The following is a 14,045-nucleotide window of genomic DNA, read 5'->3' as shown; positions in this document are numbered from 1 at the left end:
GGTAGATCTTTATATATTTATTTATAGCTTTGAGGCATCTTATTATAAAAAGCTGGCACATGTATACATAAACAACAACCTAAGATTCATCACATATTTTCATTTTTTTTTTAAAGATTTTATTTATTTATTTGAGAGAGAGAGAATGAGAGAGAGCACATGAGAGGGGGGAGGGTCAGAGGGAGAAGCAGACTCCCTGCCGAGCTGGGAGCCCGATGCAGGACTCGATCCCGGGACTCCAGGATCATGACCTGAGCCGAAGGCAGTCGCTTAACCAACTGAGCCACCCAGGCGCCCGAGGTTGTGATCATTCTTCATTTTTTAACTTGACCTTCTGGTGAGTCTTTAGCTTCACTGATTTGGGCTGCTATGTAAGGAGATCCTCCCTTGTCTGGGTGATTTAAAAGCATAATTCATTGATGAGCATCTCTTATTTTTCCTTTACTTGCAGTAGGCCTTACACCTAGTATTAATGCTGCCTCTCATTTTGCCATTTTGGATCAACCCCCCCCCCCCCCTTCATAGCCACCACTGAAAGCAGATTTTGATAGACTTTGAAAAACTTGTTTTACTTGAGGCTCCCTATGTTTCATGGCTTGCAGTTAAACGTAACAGTCTGCAAATCCTGCAGCAGCGAAGGTCAGTCCAAGTGCTACCACTGGACTGGCCTTGGCTCTGGCTCAGCTCCCCGGCCTCCGCCGAGAGAGCAGTTCATCCCAGCCCAAAGGTTGCAGCCGCCTATTCCCACCTCTGCCAGACAGTGATGTGGCCACCACCAGCAGGCACAGAACCTATTTTTAATTTTTTGAGGAACCTCCATACCGTCTTTTCCAGTGGCTGCACCAGTTTGCATTCCCACCAACAGTGCATGAGGGTTCCTTTTTCTCCACATCTTCGCCAACACTTGTTTCTTGAGTTTTTTATTTTAGCCATACTGACAGGTGGGAGGTGCTATCTCATTGTAGTTTTGATTTGCAATCCCCTGACCATCAGTGATGTTGAGCCTCTTTTCATATGTCTGTTGGCCATCTGTAGGTCTTCTTTGGAGAAATGTATGTTCATGTCTTCTGCCCATTTTTTAATTGGATTGTTTGGTTTTTTAGTGTTGAGTTGTATAAGTTCTTTTTTTTTTTTTTTTAAAGATTTCTTTATTTGAGAGAGAGTGCACACATGTGAGTGGGGGGAGAGGCAGAGGGAGAAGGAGAGGGAAAGAAGTAGACTCCCCACTGAGCATGGAGCCAGACGTGGAGCTTGATCTCATGACCCCGAAATCACGACCTGAGTCAAAATCAAGAGCGGGATGCTCAACCGAGCTACCTAGGCACCCTGAGTTGTATAAGTTCTTTATATACTTTGGATACTAACCCTTTATCAGTAGGATACTAACCCTCCCATTCAGTAGGTTTTTAGCTTCGTTGGCTGTTTCCTTTGCCGTGCAGAAGCTTTTTATCTTGATGAAGTCCCAATGTTTATTTTTGCTTTTGTTTCCCTTGCCCCAGGAGACATATCTAAAAAAAAGTTACTATGGCTGATGTCAAAGAGGTTACTGCCTATGTTCTCTTCTAGGATTTTTATGGTTTCAAGTCTCACATTCATATCTAAATCCTTTTGAGTTTATTTTTGTGTATGCTGTAAGAAAGTGGTCCAGTTTTCCCGATATCACTTGTTGAAGAGACTGTCTTTTTCCCATTGCAAAGCTTTGCCTCTTTTGTTATAGATTAATCGATCACATAATGGTGGGTTTATTTCTGGGCTTTCTATTCTGTTCCATTGATTCATGTGTCTATTTTTGTGCCAGTACCATACTGTTTTGATTACTACAGCTTTGTAATATAACTTGAAGTCTGGCATTGTGAGGCCTCCAGTTTCATTTTTCTTTTTCATGATTGCTTTGGCTATTCAGGGTCTCTTGTGGTTCCATACAAATTTTAGGATTGTTTGTTCTAGTTCTGTGAAAAATGCTGTTGGTATTTTGATAGGGATTGAATTAAATGTGTAGATTGCTTTGGGTAGTATAGACATTTTAGTAATACTTGTTCTTCCAAATCCATGAGCATGGAATGTGTTTCCATTTCTTTGTGTCATCTTCAATTTATTTCATCGATGTTTTATAGTTTTCAGAATACAGGTCTTTCACCTCTTTGGTTAAGTTTATTCCTAGGTATTTTAATTATTTTTGGTGCAATTGTAAATGGGATTGATTCCTTAATTTCTCTTTCTGCTGCTTTTTTATTAGTGTACAGAAATGCAATAGGTTTCTGTATATTGATTTTGTATCCTGAGAGCTTACTGAATTCACTTATGAGTTCGAGCAGTTTCTTGGTGCAGTCTTTAGGGTTTTCTATTTGTAGTATTACGTGACCTGGAAATAGTGAAAGTTTGACTTCTTCCTTACCAGTTTGGATGATTTTTATTTCTTTTTATTGTATGATTGCTATGTTGAATAAAAGTGGTGAGAGTGGACATTCTTGTCTTGTTCCTGACCTTAGGGGAAAGCTCTCAGTTTTTCACCATTGAGTATGATGTTAGCTGTGGGTTTTCCATATATGGCCTTTATTGTGTTGAGGTATGTTTCCTCTAAACCCACTTTGTTGAGAATTTTTATCATGAATGTTTGTATGGAGTATGAAGTTTTTAAAATATCAGCTGAATTTAAGTTTCAGTTTGTATGAGACATTCCATTTCCTACCCTAAGAAGGATATGGTCTAAGTATCTATTATGAATAAATGAAATAGTTTTTTCCCCAGTTTACATAGAAATAATGGACTTCACTATAGAAATAATAAATTTTGCAGTAAAAAGTTTTTATATTCCTCTTCCTAAGAAATATTTTCTCACACAATTAAATACCACCTCTAAAAGTTATGAGTATATTAATAAAAAGCATTAACTTATTCATTTCACAATTTCAAAAATGAGAAATAAGCTGCCTACAGGGAAAAGAAAACCCAATTATCCCATTTGACCAAGAGGGAAAAGAAAACCCAATTATCACCAATACCTATGACCACACTATAAAACAGATGTTTTAGACAGATGTTCCTAAATACCTAGTTCCTCAATATTTGACCAACTAGCTCTAATTCCGTAAAACAAATGAAGGACATCTACTAATACTGTTAGATCAAAATAATGAAGATGAAGTTAGTGTTTGGCTATGCCTAAAAAATTGTTAGTGACTGAAAATGCAGGAAGGTACTCGAGACACCAAAGTAATGAAAAGTTATTAGTTCATTTGTGAGTTATTATTTCTGTGGCATTAATTTGTGAAAAAGGACTAGCCAACACAGGGATTTCGACAGGGTAGGCCAGCCAAGAAAGGCCAGATTATCAAAATCTATGAGACTCTGCCAAGTTACCCATCCACCTCTGAATGGCTGGGGCGTTCTCAAAGTGGCCAAAACGTGCACAAACAGGAGAGTGAAGGCGCCAGCTGTTGCCAGTGTTCAAACCACGACTACAGCAACATAGACCACAAGGGCCAATTTGCTATGGGAACATTTTTAAAAAGGCATTTACCTTGACAGAAAGTGTTAAATGAGCACCTCTTCACTAATGAAAGAGATGAAGAGAGTGTCACTTCTTATCTTCCATTACAGCTCGCTATGACTGTCTTATAAACTTCTCTGGAGGGAAGCACTTTCTGTGGTCTCACAGTGATGGGGAAAAAAAAAATTTTTATATATATATATATATACATATATATATGTATATATATATATATAAGGCTTCTGATAGTAAGAGTACATCAAACCTGGTATAAAATAAGCTTTATCTGAGAGATTCTGCTGCATTAGGAGAACAGGTCTGGGGAATGTGACCACTTGGGATCTCCTGGGATCTCCCGATTGTGATGGGGCTTCATTTCCTTCTAAATGGTTATCTGCAGGAGATACCTTATATGCTTTTGTTTGAAATCTCTTCTTTAGTTTTCACTGTATGTTAACTAATTTGAACTAAAAAAATAAAAAGCAACAACTCTTCTTTAGTTTTCACCTTTCCTAAAAGGAAAAATAGCAGACTCTTCCTATTGTGGTTATTCCATTTACAATGTGTTTTACAAAGACAAGAACTGTGAAAAACTTAAAATTTCAAAGGGCAATTGTAATATGTAATAATTTCCTGATATGTGCATAGTTCCAGTGAGTATTAAATGTTACTCAGAGTAAGGTTTAACAAAATACTTTCACTTCCTTTTTTTAAATCACAGAAATGTATAGACTGAGTTTAAAACAACAAGGCAGCTGACAAGCCGTCCCACAATATTCTCAAGAAGTGTACAGAGAAATATGGGCGGACCAACAGAGTAAAGGGTCAGTGATGCACTGGATGGATATTTCCAGTAGAAGGACACAGAACACTTCTATTAATGTTTTCACACATTAAACCAAGAAATCCAAACTGAAGAGAGGTTTAGCTTCCAAAAGTACAGACTTTTCTCATGCTCTTCCTCTGAGAACAAATAGAGAAGTTGTGAGAAAGAAAACAAAACATCTATAGGAAGACACTGGAGAACTACTATGGCAGCAAGAACTTGTGTTAAAAACCCAAAAGGTAAGGAAAGCCCATAGTCAGGATCCAGACTTGGTGTTGTTTTTCCTTTGGAGGCATTCGAGTGTACAACAGAGAAGCTGACGAGTTGGGAGAACACAGTGACTGAAGCCGGAGGTCAGAGAGCTAGCTACTGGTGGTCCCACATAGCTGAGAGGTTCAGGGGAGAGATTTGGAGTTTGGCTTCCATTGAGCAGGAATGGAATATCCCCACAAAATATCCCCAAAGTTCAGGTGGGATTTTGAAGAGCTCTGCCCTAAGAGAAAGGGTGAAGTGGAAAGAGACCCAATCTTTGAAAAGGAATGAAGCCCAGATTTCAGACATCTTGAACCATGACTGAATTACAATTACCTGCCCCTGGCCTAACTGTCCATAAGAAGCAACACTAAATCCTCTCTGAAGGATGACAAGATCATCCCAAACCTCAATTTACCCCTATATTTCTTCATACATAACATATGGCTCTTAATAAAAAAGTAATCACCTCTAAGAAGCTTGACCAAATAGTGACCAAAAGTCATGAGAAAAAAAAACAGACCAAATCAAAGAATTCACCATATAGGAAATCTATACACAGCATTAATAAAGACATGGAATTTAAAAGTAACTGTGATTATTTTGTTCAAAAAAATTACATATCCATGTGCAGAATTTGGGCAAGTAAGTAGAAATAAAAAATAATCCAACAGAAATTTTAGAACAGAGAAATACACAGTGGGGAATTAAGCTGAAATCAGTAAAAAAAAAAAAAAAAAGATAAGAAAATCCCCAACTGTTTAAAAATTAATACCCTCATAAGAGAAATCATAGAGAGTTAGAAAATATTTTGAACTGAGAGTAAAAATACAAAATTCAAAACCTGTGGGGTGAAGGCAAAAGCCATGCATAGAAAGTCATGTCGGCTTTAAGGGCAGATATCAGCAAGTCAGAGACCCGAAGCCCTCTGTCAGCCCCTGCTAACACTGAAGCTTGTCTATTTTCCAACACGGCAATTCCACTCCTGGTTTCATAACAAACAAAATGTGTGCCTATGTGCACCAAAAGATATGTATCATAGAAATGTATATTAAGACATATTTTTTAATTTAAATTGGAATAAACTCTAATGTACCTCAACAGTAGAAGAGATAAACAATTTACGGTATGTACACAAAGTGGAATGCTTGCTGCAGGAAAGGTTAATGTGGATGAATCTCGAAGTGTTGTTCAAAAGAAGCCGTGAAAGAATACATACGGCAGCATGTATTGAATTTTAGCAAAATTCAAAGGAAGCAAGTAAGAAATTCACCTACAGTGTTGCTGAGGCCAGTGTTAACTTTGGGGAGAAGGGCATCACGTGACGATGCAGGGTAAGTCTGGAGTCATGGTAAGAATCTATTTCATGATTGAGATACTGGCTGCATGAATGTATTTACTCGACAAACAGTCTTTAAGACTCCAAAAATCAAGGATAAAGCAGCTCTGGTCTTAGCAGCAGTGTGGTCAAAAAGATTTAGGGTAAAGATCAGGAAACAATCCATGAGGAAGTGTGAAAAACTAGTAAAGTTTTACCCTCAAGAAGGAATGACTTGGGAACACGATTTGTGGGCGCTACACCGAACCCTGGAAGACACATTTGAGCATGATAAGGTAAGTTCCCGTGACTTGAATGTTGATTTAATATACTAAATATACTAAGTATATTGTAAATGTCATATTAATATTACGAGGTATATATAATACACTTAACCTACTGCAGATAACAGAACTGCCGATAAATGGGACACGTGCCTCTATAACGAGGACATTCTCAATCACTGAACATGTGGTCATAAAGATAGGCCGGCCACCCCGGCACCGAATGGAGAGGACAGGTGGTCAATGAAGCCCCTCCCATCACCTTCAGATTCTATACATATGTTAAACAGAGAACCACAATTTAAAAAAAAAAAAAATCTTACCCTTAATCGTGTAGTGGAGATCTCCGCTTTTAAAATATCGGGATCATATTTAGTACTGGATGAAGATCCTGAGAATACTTTTCGGAGAGAAAAAAAAAAAAAAAAGTAACTTTTACAAGTTGTATAACTTGCTCTCGGCTTGGAATTTACAAACTCTAAAAGCAAGATTTACATGCTTCTGTGGATACTTACTTTAGAATTCCTTTACTGTCATTCATCAGACACCTAAATATAAAAAGTAATCTTCAAACCTTTATCATTTTTTTATAAAAACTCAAGAAAGAGGAATGTCATAAAGACCATGGAGCTTACTGTTCTCTGGATTTCATGCCTACGTATAAACTCTTTGAGGACCTGACAGCACATACAGCTTGTCAGAGCTGTGCGTTACCCAGAAACTTAGAGAACTTTTGAGCCCATCCAAACTGCTTCTTTAGACAAACCAGCTCCAGATGATCAGTTTCTGAGATATGAGAGGGTGATCAACAGAAACTTCATTCCAGCCAACAGTCCCACTACCTCCTGCTAGAATATTGTACAAGAGTAGCAAAGGGGGCCAAATTATTTGCCTTGATCTGAACAGGTAAAAATTAACTCATCAATAAATAAAAGGCAATCAGGCAGAGGAAGGAGCAAAAACCAGAAGGGATTCATCCTCCACAAATGAGGCGGGTGGGGACTTCTGTCTGGAATGGAGTCGAGGGGTTTTGCTGAGAAGTCTGTGGGGTGCCCTCACCCCCTCTCGTGGCTTCTGGGGACTCTTTCTGCCTAGAAAGGAGGACTCAAAATGAAACTCCACTGAAACCCAAGTGGCCTTCTCTTAGCTACACTTCGGTCCCCATTTCCAGAGTCTGAGCAGTCACGCTATACTTACAGCTTGTGTGAGAACTTGACTTCTCCTTGTAGGCATCATTTAATCGTACGTATTCATCGAGGGCCAAAGCGAGTCTTTGCTCTTTCACGTGGTACAGCTCCTTCTGCGTCCTGAGAGCATCCTGAGCCACCGAGAGATAGTCCTTGAGCATCTTCTCCTGTTCCCCTCTCCACTGTTTTCGCGGATCTTCAATCTGTGTGGTTTCTGAAAATACATTAGGTGGGTTATTCTTTAGAATTTAAGGATTTTTTTTTTTTTGGATGATTTAAGCTTTGGAAAAAAAAAAGTGGCTAGCTTTAATTCTTATCTCCTCTAAGCAGTTCATTAGTATTTATGAAGTGACCTCTCCAGAAATCTGGTAACAGTTTTTGCTTGATTTTACCCAGTGGCTCGCCACACCATCCAGCCCCTTTCAGATCCTTGTTAACAATTATCCTCACTGTGAAGTCATTGTACACAAAGTTGCCAAAGTAAGCTTCCTTAGCCAGGATCCGGGATCCGGCCATTCGTCTCAAGAATTCTCTGGCTCCCCAATACCTAGAGAATAACAGCCAAACGATTTATGCCAGCGTTCAAGGTCCTGGTGATCTGAACCCAATTCGCTTCCCATGGCACATGTTTCCCTTTACTTAATACAGGATACTCTTGCCATGTTGCCCTCGACATCAGCACTACTCAGAGTCTCTGCTGACCAACCACACGAGTCCCACACTGTTACATGTCCACCACAACCAGGACAGAAATCACGAGGTAACACTTTGAAATGTTCATAGCAATTTTATACAGTTACTGTATATTGTTGACTCTACTAATCTTTGGGCTCGCATTTTATCCCTTTTCCCCATTTCTCAAATAACTCATTTTTATTGAATTTTACAAAAATATCAGTCAGTCCACAGTGGATTTGAACATTAAAAACAAACCAAAAACCAAAAAAAAAAAAAACGAACCAAACCCTAGACCTGGTTGGAGAATACTCCAAGGCACAGTTCTTGGTTCTGCCCTTTTGCATACTAGAATCACCCAGAGAGCTCTTAAAAAAAAATTTAAAAAAAAATCCCAGCCCAATGAGAGTTTCTATGGGAAGAACCCACGCAATGGTAGGTTTAAAGGTTGCACAGGAGACTGCAAGAAGCCCTCCTCTGCAATGGCTCACAAGCTGCCTTCTCCATGAAATTATTCAAACTATCCAATCCTGAGCTTGCTCAAACTTGCCTACCCGGCCTCGCCCATTCCTCCAACAGAGGCTCTGGCCTGCGCTCTCTCCTTCACTCCTACCTCCCGCCCGACCCAGACAGACCCAGCAGCTTCCCACTGTGGCCCAGCGAGGGCGATGCACCCTTTCCCTTGGGAACTGGGAGTAATACAACTTCCTTTGATGGGTGCTGACCGCTTCGTGCTGCCGATCAGTCACCTCTATAAATTAAATCACTTACTATCAAAACAGTTGGGTCATATGGGTTGGCCACTGTATGAATATGAGAACCTGCTCCTGGTAAATTAGGGCAGGAAAATTAATTTATAAATTTGCTGGAATGTCCAGGGATATACACTGTGTTTAAAATGTTTTTGCGTTTGACTCTCAGTCTTAATGTCCATGTTTCTGGTTGGCCCCAAAGGCTGCAACCTTTGTTGGAGGGTTTTAAGTCAAAACCCAGACAATGATATGAGGTGATCTGATGTGGACACAAGAATCTTTAGGGGCCAGGCTGGTTCTGGAAATGTCTAACTACCCTGGTCTCTAAGGATAAGGGATAACACTAAACTGAGGTGGTTCGGGCTGGGAAGCCTGGGTCCCCTCAGGGCTTAGAGAGGTCCTAAGTGATTAACAAAAATGGCCTGGGTCAGCCAGATACACTGGAACCACTGCCTCAGGCCACGAACCCTCACTTCACAGCCACTGGGAACAAAAGTTGAGCTTCCTCTACCGTAGTATTTTGAACGCTCATTTTTAAAGATGTATTTCAACACACAAAAGAGGCGTATCTCATGTAATTATCAGAAAAAAATATGCTTGGAGTCAATGTCTAAAGAGATGCAGGAGGGAGCAGTCCTGATCGGACAGCCCCTTCAGCCTTAATGGACATCAGCACGGTGGGGCAGCCTCCCCATCTGGAGAATAAGGAGAATGGGCAGACACCAGCCAGTAAGAGCCAAAACTTCTCAGTTTAACATATTCATTATAACTCAGGTCTCTGGCTATACAAACATGTAATATTTATATTCATTTCCAACATACAACTGCAAGCTGACTCAAAGTACAGAACTCATCCTCTACCAAATGGAAATTTATGGTCTTAAAAAAGTTTTCCTAACTGTAGCTGACCTGCAATAATCCTCACCTCCTCGTACTCTCGCCCCAGGAATACGGGCTAGACCTAGTGATCTGCTTCTAATGAATACATGAGAGAGGATGTGATGGGTAGGACCTGGACTAGATTACCAAAGGCTATGGCTGCCACCTTGTGCGTGCCCTCCCTCCCTGGAGCTTCTTGGCGTTCTTGCTGTAATGAAGCCAACTGCCATGCTGTAAGCTGGCCTATGGAGAGGCCCATGTGGCAAGGAATGAGGGGGCCTCTGGCCCGCAGCCAACAGGGAACTGAATCCTGCCAACAACCATGTGAGTGAGCGTGAAAGCGGATCCTTCTCCAGTTGTGCCTGGCTACCACCTTGAGGACAGCCAGCCTGTGAGACCGTGAGCTAGAAGATTCCACTGAGCCTTGCTTGGATTCATGACACACAGGAACCATGAGGTAATAAATGTATTTTGAGCCACTAAGTTTTGAGATAATATGTTATAGTGAGATACAGAACTAATAAACTAGACAACCAAAGGGGTACTACAAACGCAAAATGCATATGAAAAATGTGAAAAATTTATAACAGTTAGAGTAAGGTATGTACTCCTAGTTTTCTGTCAATACCTTCAGAGGTGTCATCCAATCATCTTTTCCCTACATACTGGGGAACTGGCATACTTTCCACAAGATACCTGTTCAACAGTTAAATTGCCACAAAACACTGAAAGTAACACGGACTGACCCTGAAATGAATAAAGTATAATAATAATAATAATAATAATAATAATAAACGATCAGCATTGGGGCACCTGGGTGGCTCAGTCGGTTAAGCAGCCCAGGGTCCTGGGATCAAGCCCTGTGTCAGGCTCCCGGCTCAGTGGGGAGTCTGCTTCTCTCTCTGCCTCTCCTCCTTGCTCATGCTCTCTCTCTCAAATAAATAAATAAAATTTCTTAAAATCTTAAAAAACAGGGGTGCCTGGGTGGCCCAGTCGTTTAGCGTCTGACTTTGGCTCAGGTCATGATCCCAGGGTCCTGGGATCGAGCCCCGCATCGGGCTCCCCACTCTGCGGGGAGCCCACTTCTCCCTCTCCCACTCCCCCTGCTTGTGTTCCCTCTCTTGCTGTCTCTCTCTGTGTCAAATAAATAAATAAAATCTTAAAAAAAAATCTTAAAAAACAAAACTAAACCAAACAAAAAACGATCTGCATTTATTTGGATAGATCAGCAGAAACACTCGGTAGGCTGGTTTAAATACTGTATGCTACAAGAGCTTCAGTGGGAACATTTACATTTCCGAAATGCTGTACAATGCAAATGTGAGCTACAAAAGAGGGTTCCCAGAGGCATCTCAGAAGAAGGCTTCATAAAGCAGGATTGTGCTTCACCTCCTTCGCCTATATTTGCTGAATGGATTTGTAAGGAATATTTATTAAATGTAAATACTAAAAAGATATTATAAAAATGTGGTATTTTTGTATTAAGACCTGGTGACCTTGAGAAATCACTGTATTAGAAAGCAATATAATTCGCATGATGTCTGTGGCAACGTCCCATACCTGAAGGGGATTCGCACTCCATCAGTTTCAGATGTGGAGCTTTATAGACAGAGAACAGGTTGTGAGTTACAAGAGCTTATCATGGAAGATGACATTAGATTCTTGAAGAGTATGATCCCCGTCTGTCATGCCTATTTCTGTTCTTTCTGCTGTGCTCAGGAAGAACAGGTGACGCAAGTATGAGTAACTGTCCTTCTCTTTCTTCTTAGAAACTACCTGCTGAGCTTATTATGTTGTTACTTCCGCAGACAAGTACTGACCACCTACTACAAGCAATATAGGTGAAATGAGATGTTCGGGTGTGAGGCCCTCCTTCCAAGGAACTTACAAAATATAGAAGAAATTGTGACACACAAATTAAAAAAACACACACACACTATGAGTTTGTCCAGTAAAAAGTGATAAAAGCTTTGAGAGGAGGAAGGCCAAGAGCCATGGCAGTTTAGACACGGGGTTTTCTCTGGCTGAAAAAGGAAGGTTCCATGCAACAGGCAGTGATGGAACAAGGCTCTGAAAGGTTCCAGACAATGGCCTTTCAGGACCAGCCTTTACTTTGACAGCCACCCCCCAAGGCCCCCACAAACACACACACCAGCCTTCAGAGGCACCGAATTTTTTCCTTCCATCAAGCCCTGCTTTCTGTGGCCTCTCTAGACCTTTGGCATTAACTTGTGATCTCTCTTCTTCTGAGAGGGTATCCTCCCAACCCCCAAGCCCAACCCCAGCCCCTTCTTCTCCTGGCCTGGCTAACTAGGTCATTCTTTGGGTGTCAGCTCAAAGCACTGTCTCTAGCGGTCACAGCCACGCCCTTCAGAAGAGAGAGGGTCCTTCTACTTGTTCTCGCTTGTTCTGCCAGCCCAACAGCGGTTCCTCCCACACTCGGCTATGTTGTCTCACCTCTTCCCCACTACTACTCCAAGAGGGACTAGCCTGCGGTTTCTTGAACACCAGGTTAATAAATATGAAACTCATTTTGTAAGCGATGGTGTGCCACGAATTCTAAGACAGCCAGGAAAGATCTTAGCTGTATTTGAGGAATATTATCTGGCAGAAATGTGAGGTTCTACTGTCTCTACAGAGCTCGACTAAGTCTCCAAAAGACTCAATATGATTGTGCAGAAAATTTTTTAATAAAAGATGATATGTTAAGCGAAAAAAGTTTATAAAATCCTACATATAATATAATCCCACTTTATCAAAAATTTTATAGAGAAAAATATTTAAAACTCTGTGTGTGTGTGTGTGTGTATCAAAATGAAGAAGTCTGGAAGGATACGCACTAAGAGATTTAGAATACTTAGTTCTCTTTGGGTTGTGTGAATATGGATATTCTTTCTTCCTTTTATTTATCTGTACTTTCTACTTTTTTCCTATACATATGCATTACTTTTATAAAAAGTTTTTTTTAAAAAAATAGAAAGAAACAAAAGGCATAATGAGGGTCTGAATTAGGAAAATGCCAGCGGACAAGTAGCTAAAGGAGCAAATTTGATATTATATTATAGATAAAAATCTGTGAGAACTGACAAAATGATTCTAAATTTTTCAATGTAGTAATCATGAGGACCATAATGTATCAAAAGATAATAAAGTCAAAGGGAAAACAGAAGAATCCCATTTAGTACTTGTTTGTTTTGAAGTCTTGAGGGCAAAATAGGTAGCAGTGTCCTATAAATGAAATGTCTGACAAAATACTAGGACAATCAAGAGCCAGAAATAGAGGCAGAAGCGTCGTTCATATGGTAATGGCAAAGAAGAATAATGCTGTAGAGATAAGGATGGCATGGGGGGGCATGAGGGTGAGGTCACATCTTCGAGGATGACAAGATATGGGGGACACTCGATACAGCAAATGAGGGGAGACAGAAGGAGCGTTCTGCAGGAAGGAAGGTTCCAGGTGCAGGAAGAAGGGCACCGTCATCTTCGTCACCCTCCATCTAGATGGAAGGAAGGGACAACTGCGATTGGGACTAGACCCCCGAAGTGACAATTCTATGAAACATGCAGATCATTACACAGATTCGTGACGCTAACAACTGTTAGTTACACTCACTAAAAATCTGTATCACCACCACCGTCATAGGTTTTACTTGGATGTTTTAAGTATCTAAAAATTTTCTTTATAAAATAACTTAATAGTTTATCCTCTCAGGAAAATATAAAGGGTGAATTATGACAGAGATGAAATAGTTGGGCCCCAAATTTATTTCCCTTCTTCTAAAGGAAACAGCTCCATATGAAATATTATACACACTTGAGGAATTTTCATGAAATCTAAACACAACATGGGATGCTTCAAAACTAATACAGAGGAGTTCGGTGCAAGTAATATGGAGTTAAGCGTGTGCTATCCAATCTCTCCCTCTGATTATAACTAAAAACCAAGCACAGCAGAGCGAAACAAAACGACAACCACCACCAGCAAGGACAGTGTACATAAAACAATCAAAGGAAGACGTTACACAGTAAGAGCAAGGAGGACTGTGGAAGGAAGCTGGAACTCAGAGAACAATGGTACAGCAATAAGTCCTATTTTGTTGCTGTTTTATATGCCCCTTACCTCTTGTATTTCCCATATCCATGGGTACTGAAATGGGGACAGACAAAAAAAGCTCCAAGACAAAACCCACTCCATCTTGTCAGAGGACCGAGGGGGCGCCCACGACCATCCCAGAGAAGCCCAGGAATGGGCTGCAGCCCCACGGCAGGCAACAGCGGCTGGTGGTTGGAGGTGTGGTGGAAGCCCACCGCAGGCTCCTTTGCTCTCCACTCCGTCCTGACACCCAGGCAGTCCTGAGGAGCATTCGATAGTGTGTGGCGAG

At 40.7% G+C, this 14,045-nt stretch overlaps 1 protein-coding gene and 1 pseudogene across 1 annotated transcript in view; both read right to left on the bottom strand.

Annotated features, from left to right (window-relative positions):
* WWC2 (WW and C2 domain containing 2) overlaps window positions 1-14,045 on the bottom strand; it is a 202,575-nt gene that overhangs the window by 82,007 nt on the left and 106,523 nt on the right. The window contains exons 3-4 of the mRNA XM_044911653.1: window positions 7,368-7,571; window positions 6,494-6,570 (exon numbers count right to left, since the gene is read on the bottom strand). Of these exons, the coding sequence (XP_044767588.1) occupies window positions 6,494-6,570; window positions 7,368-7,571 (281 nt within the window). The remainder of the gene's footprint in view (window positions 1-6,493; window positions 6,571-7,367; window positions 7,572-14,045) is intronic.
* On the bottom strand, window positions 315-5,450 carry LOC110584093 (annotated as a pseudogene).

The sequence above is a fragment of the Neomonachus schauinslandi genome, chromosome 2 (genome assembly GCF_002201575.2).
Source record: "Neomonachus schauinslandi chromosome 2, ASM220157v2, whole genome shotgun sequence".
Classification (NCBI taxonomy): domain Eukaryota; kingdom Metazoa; phylum Chordata; class Mammalia; order Carnivora; family Phocidae; genus Neomonachus; species Neomonachus schauinslandi.
The sequence above is the reverse complement of the archived record's forward strand: the minus strand, read 5'-3'. Positions and strand labels throughout refer to the sequence as shown.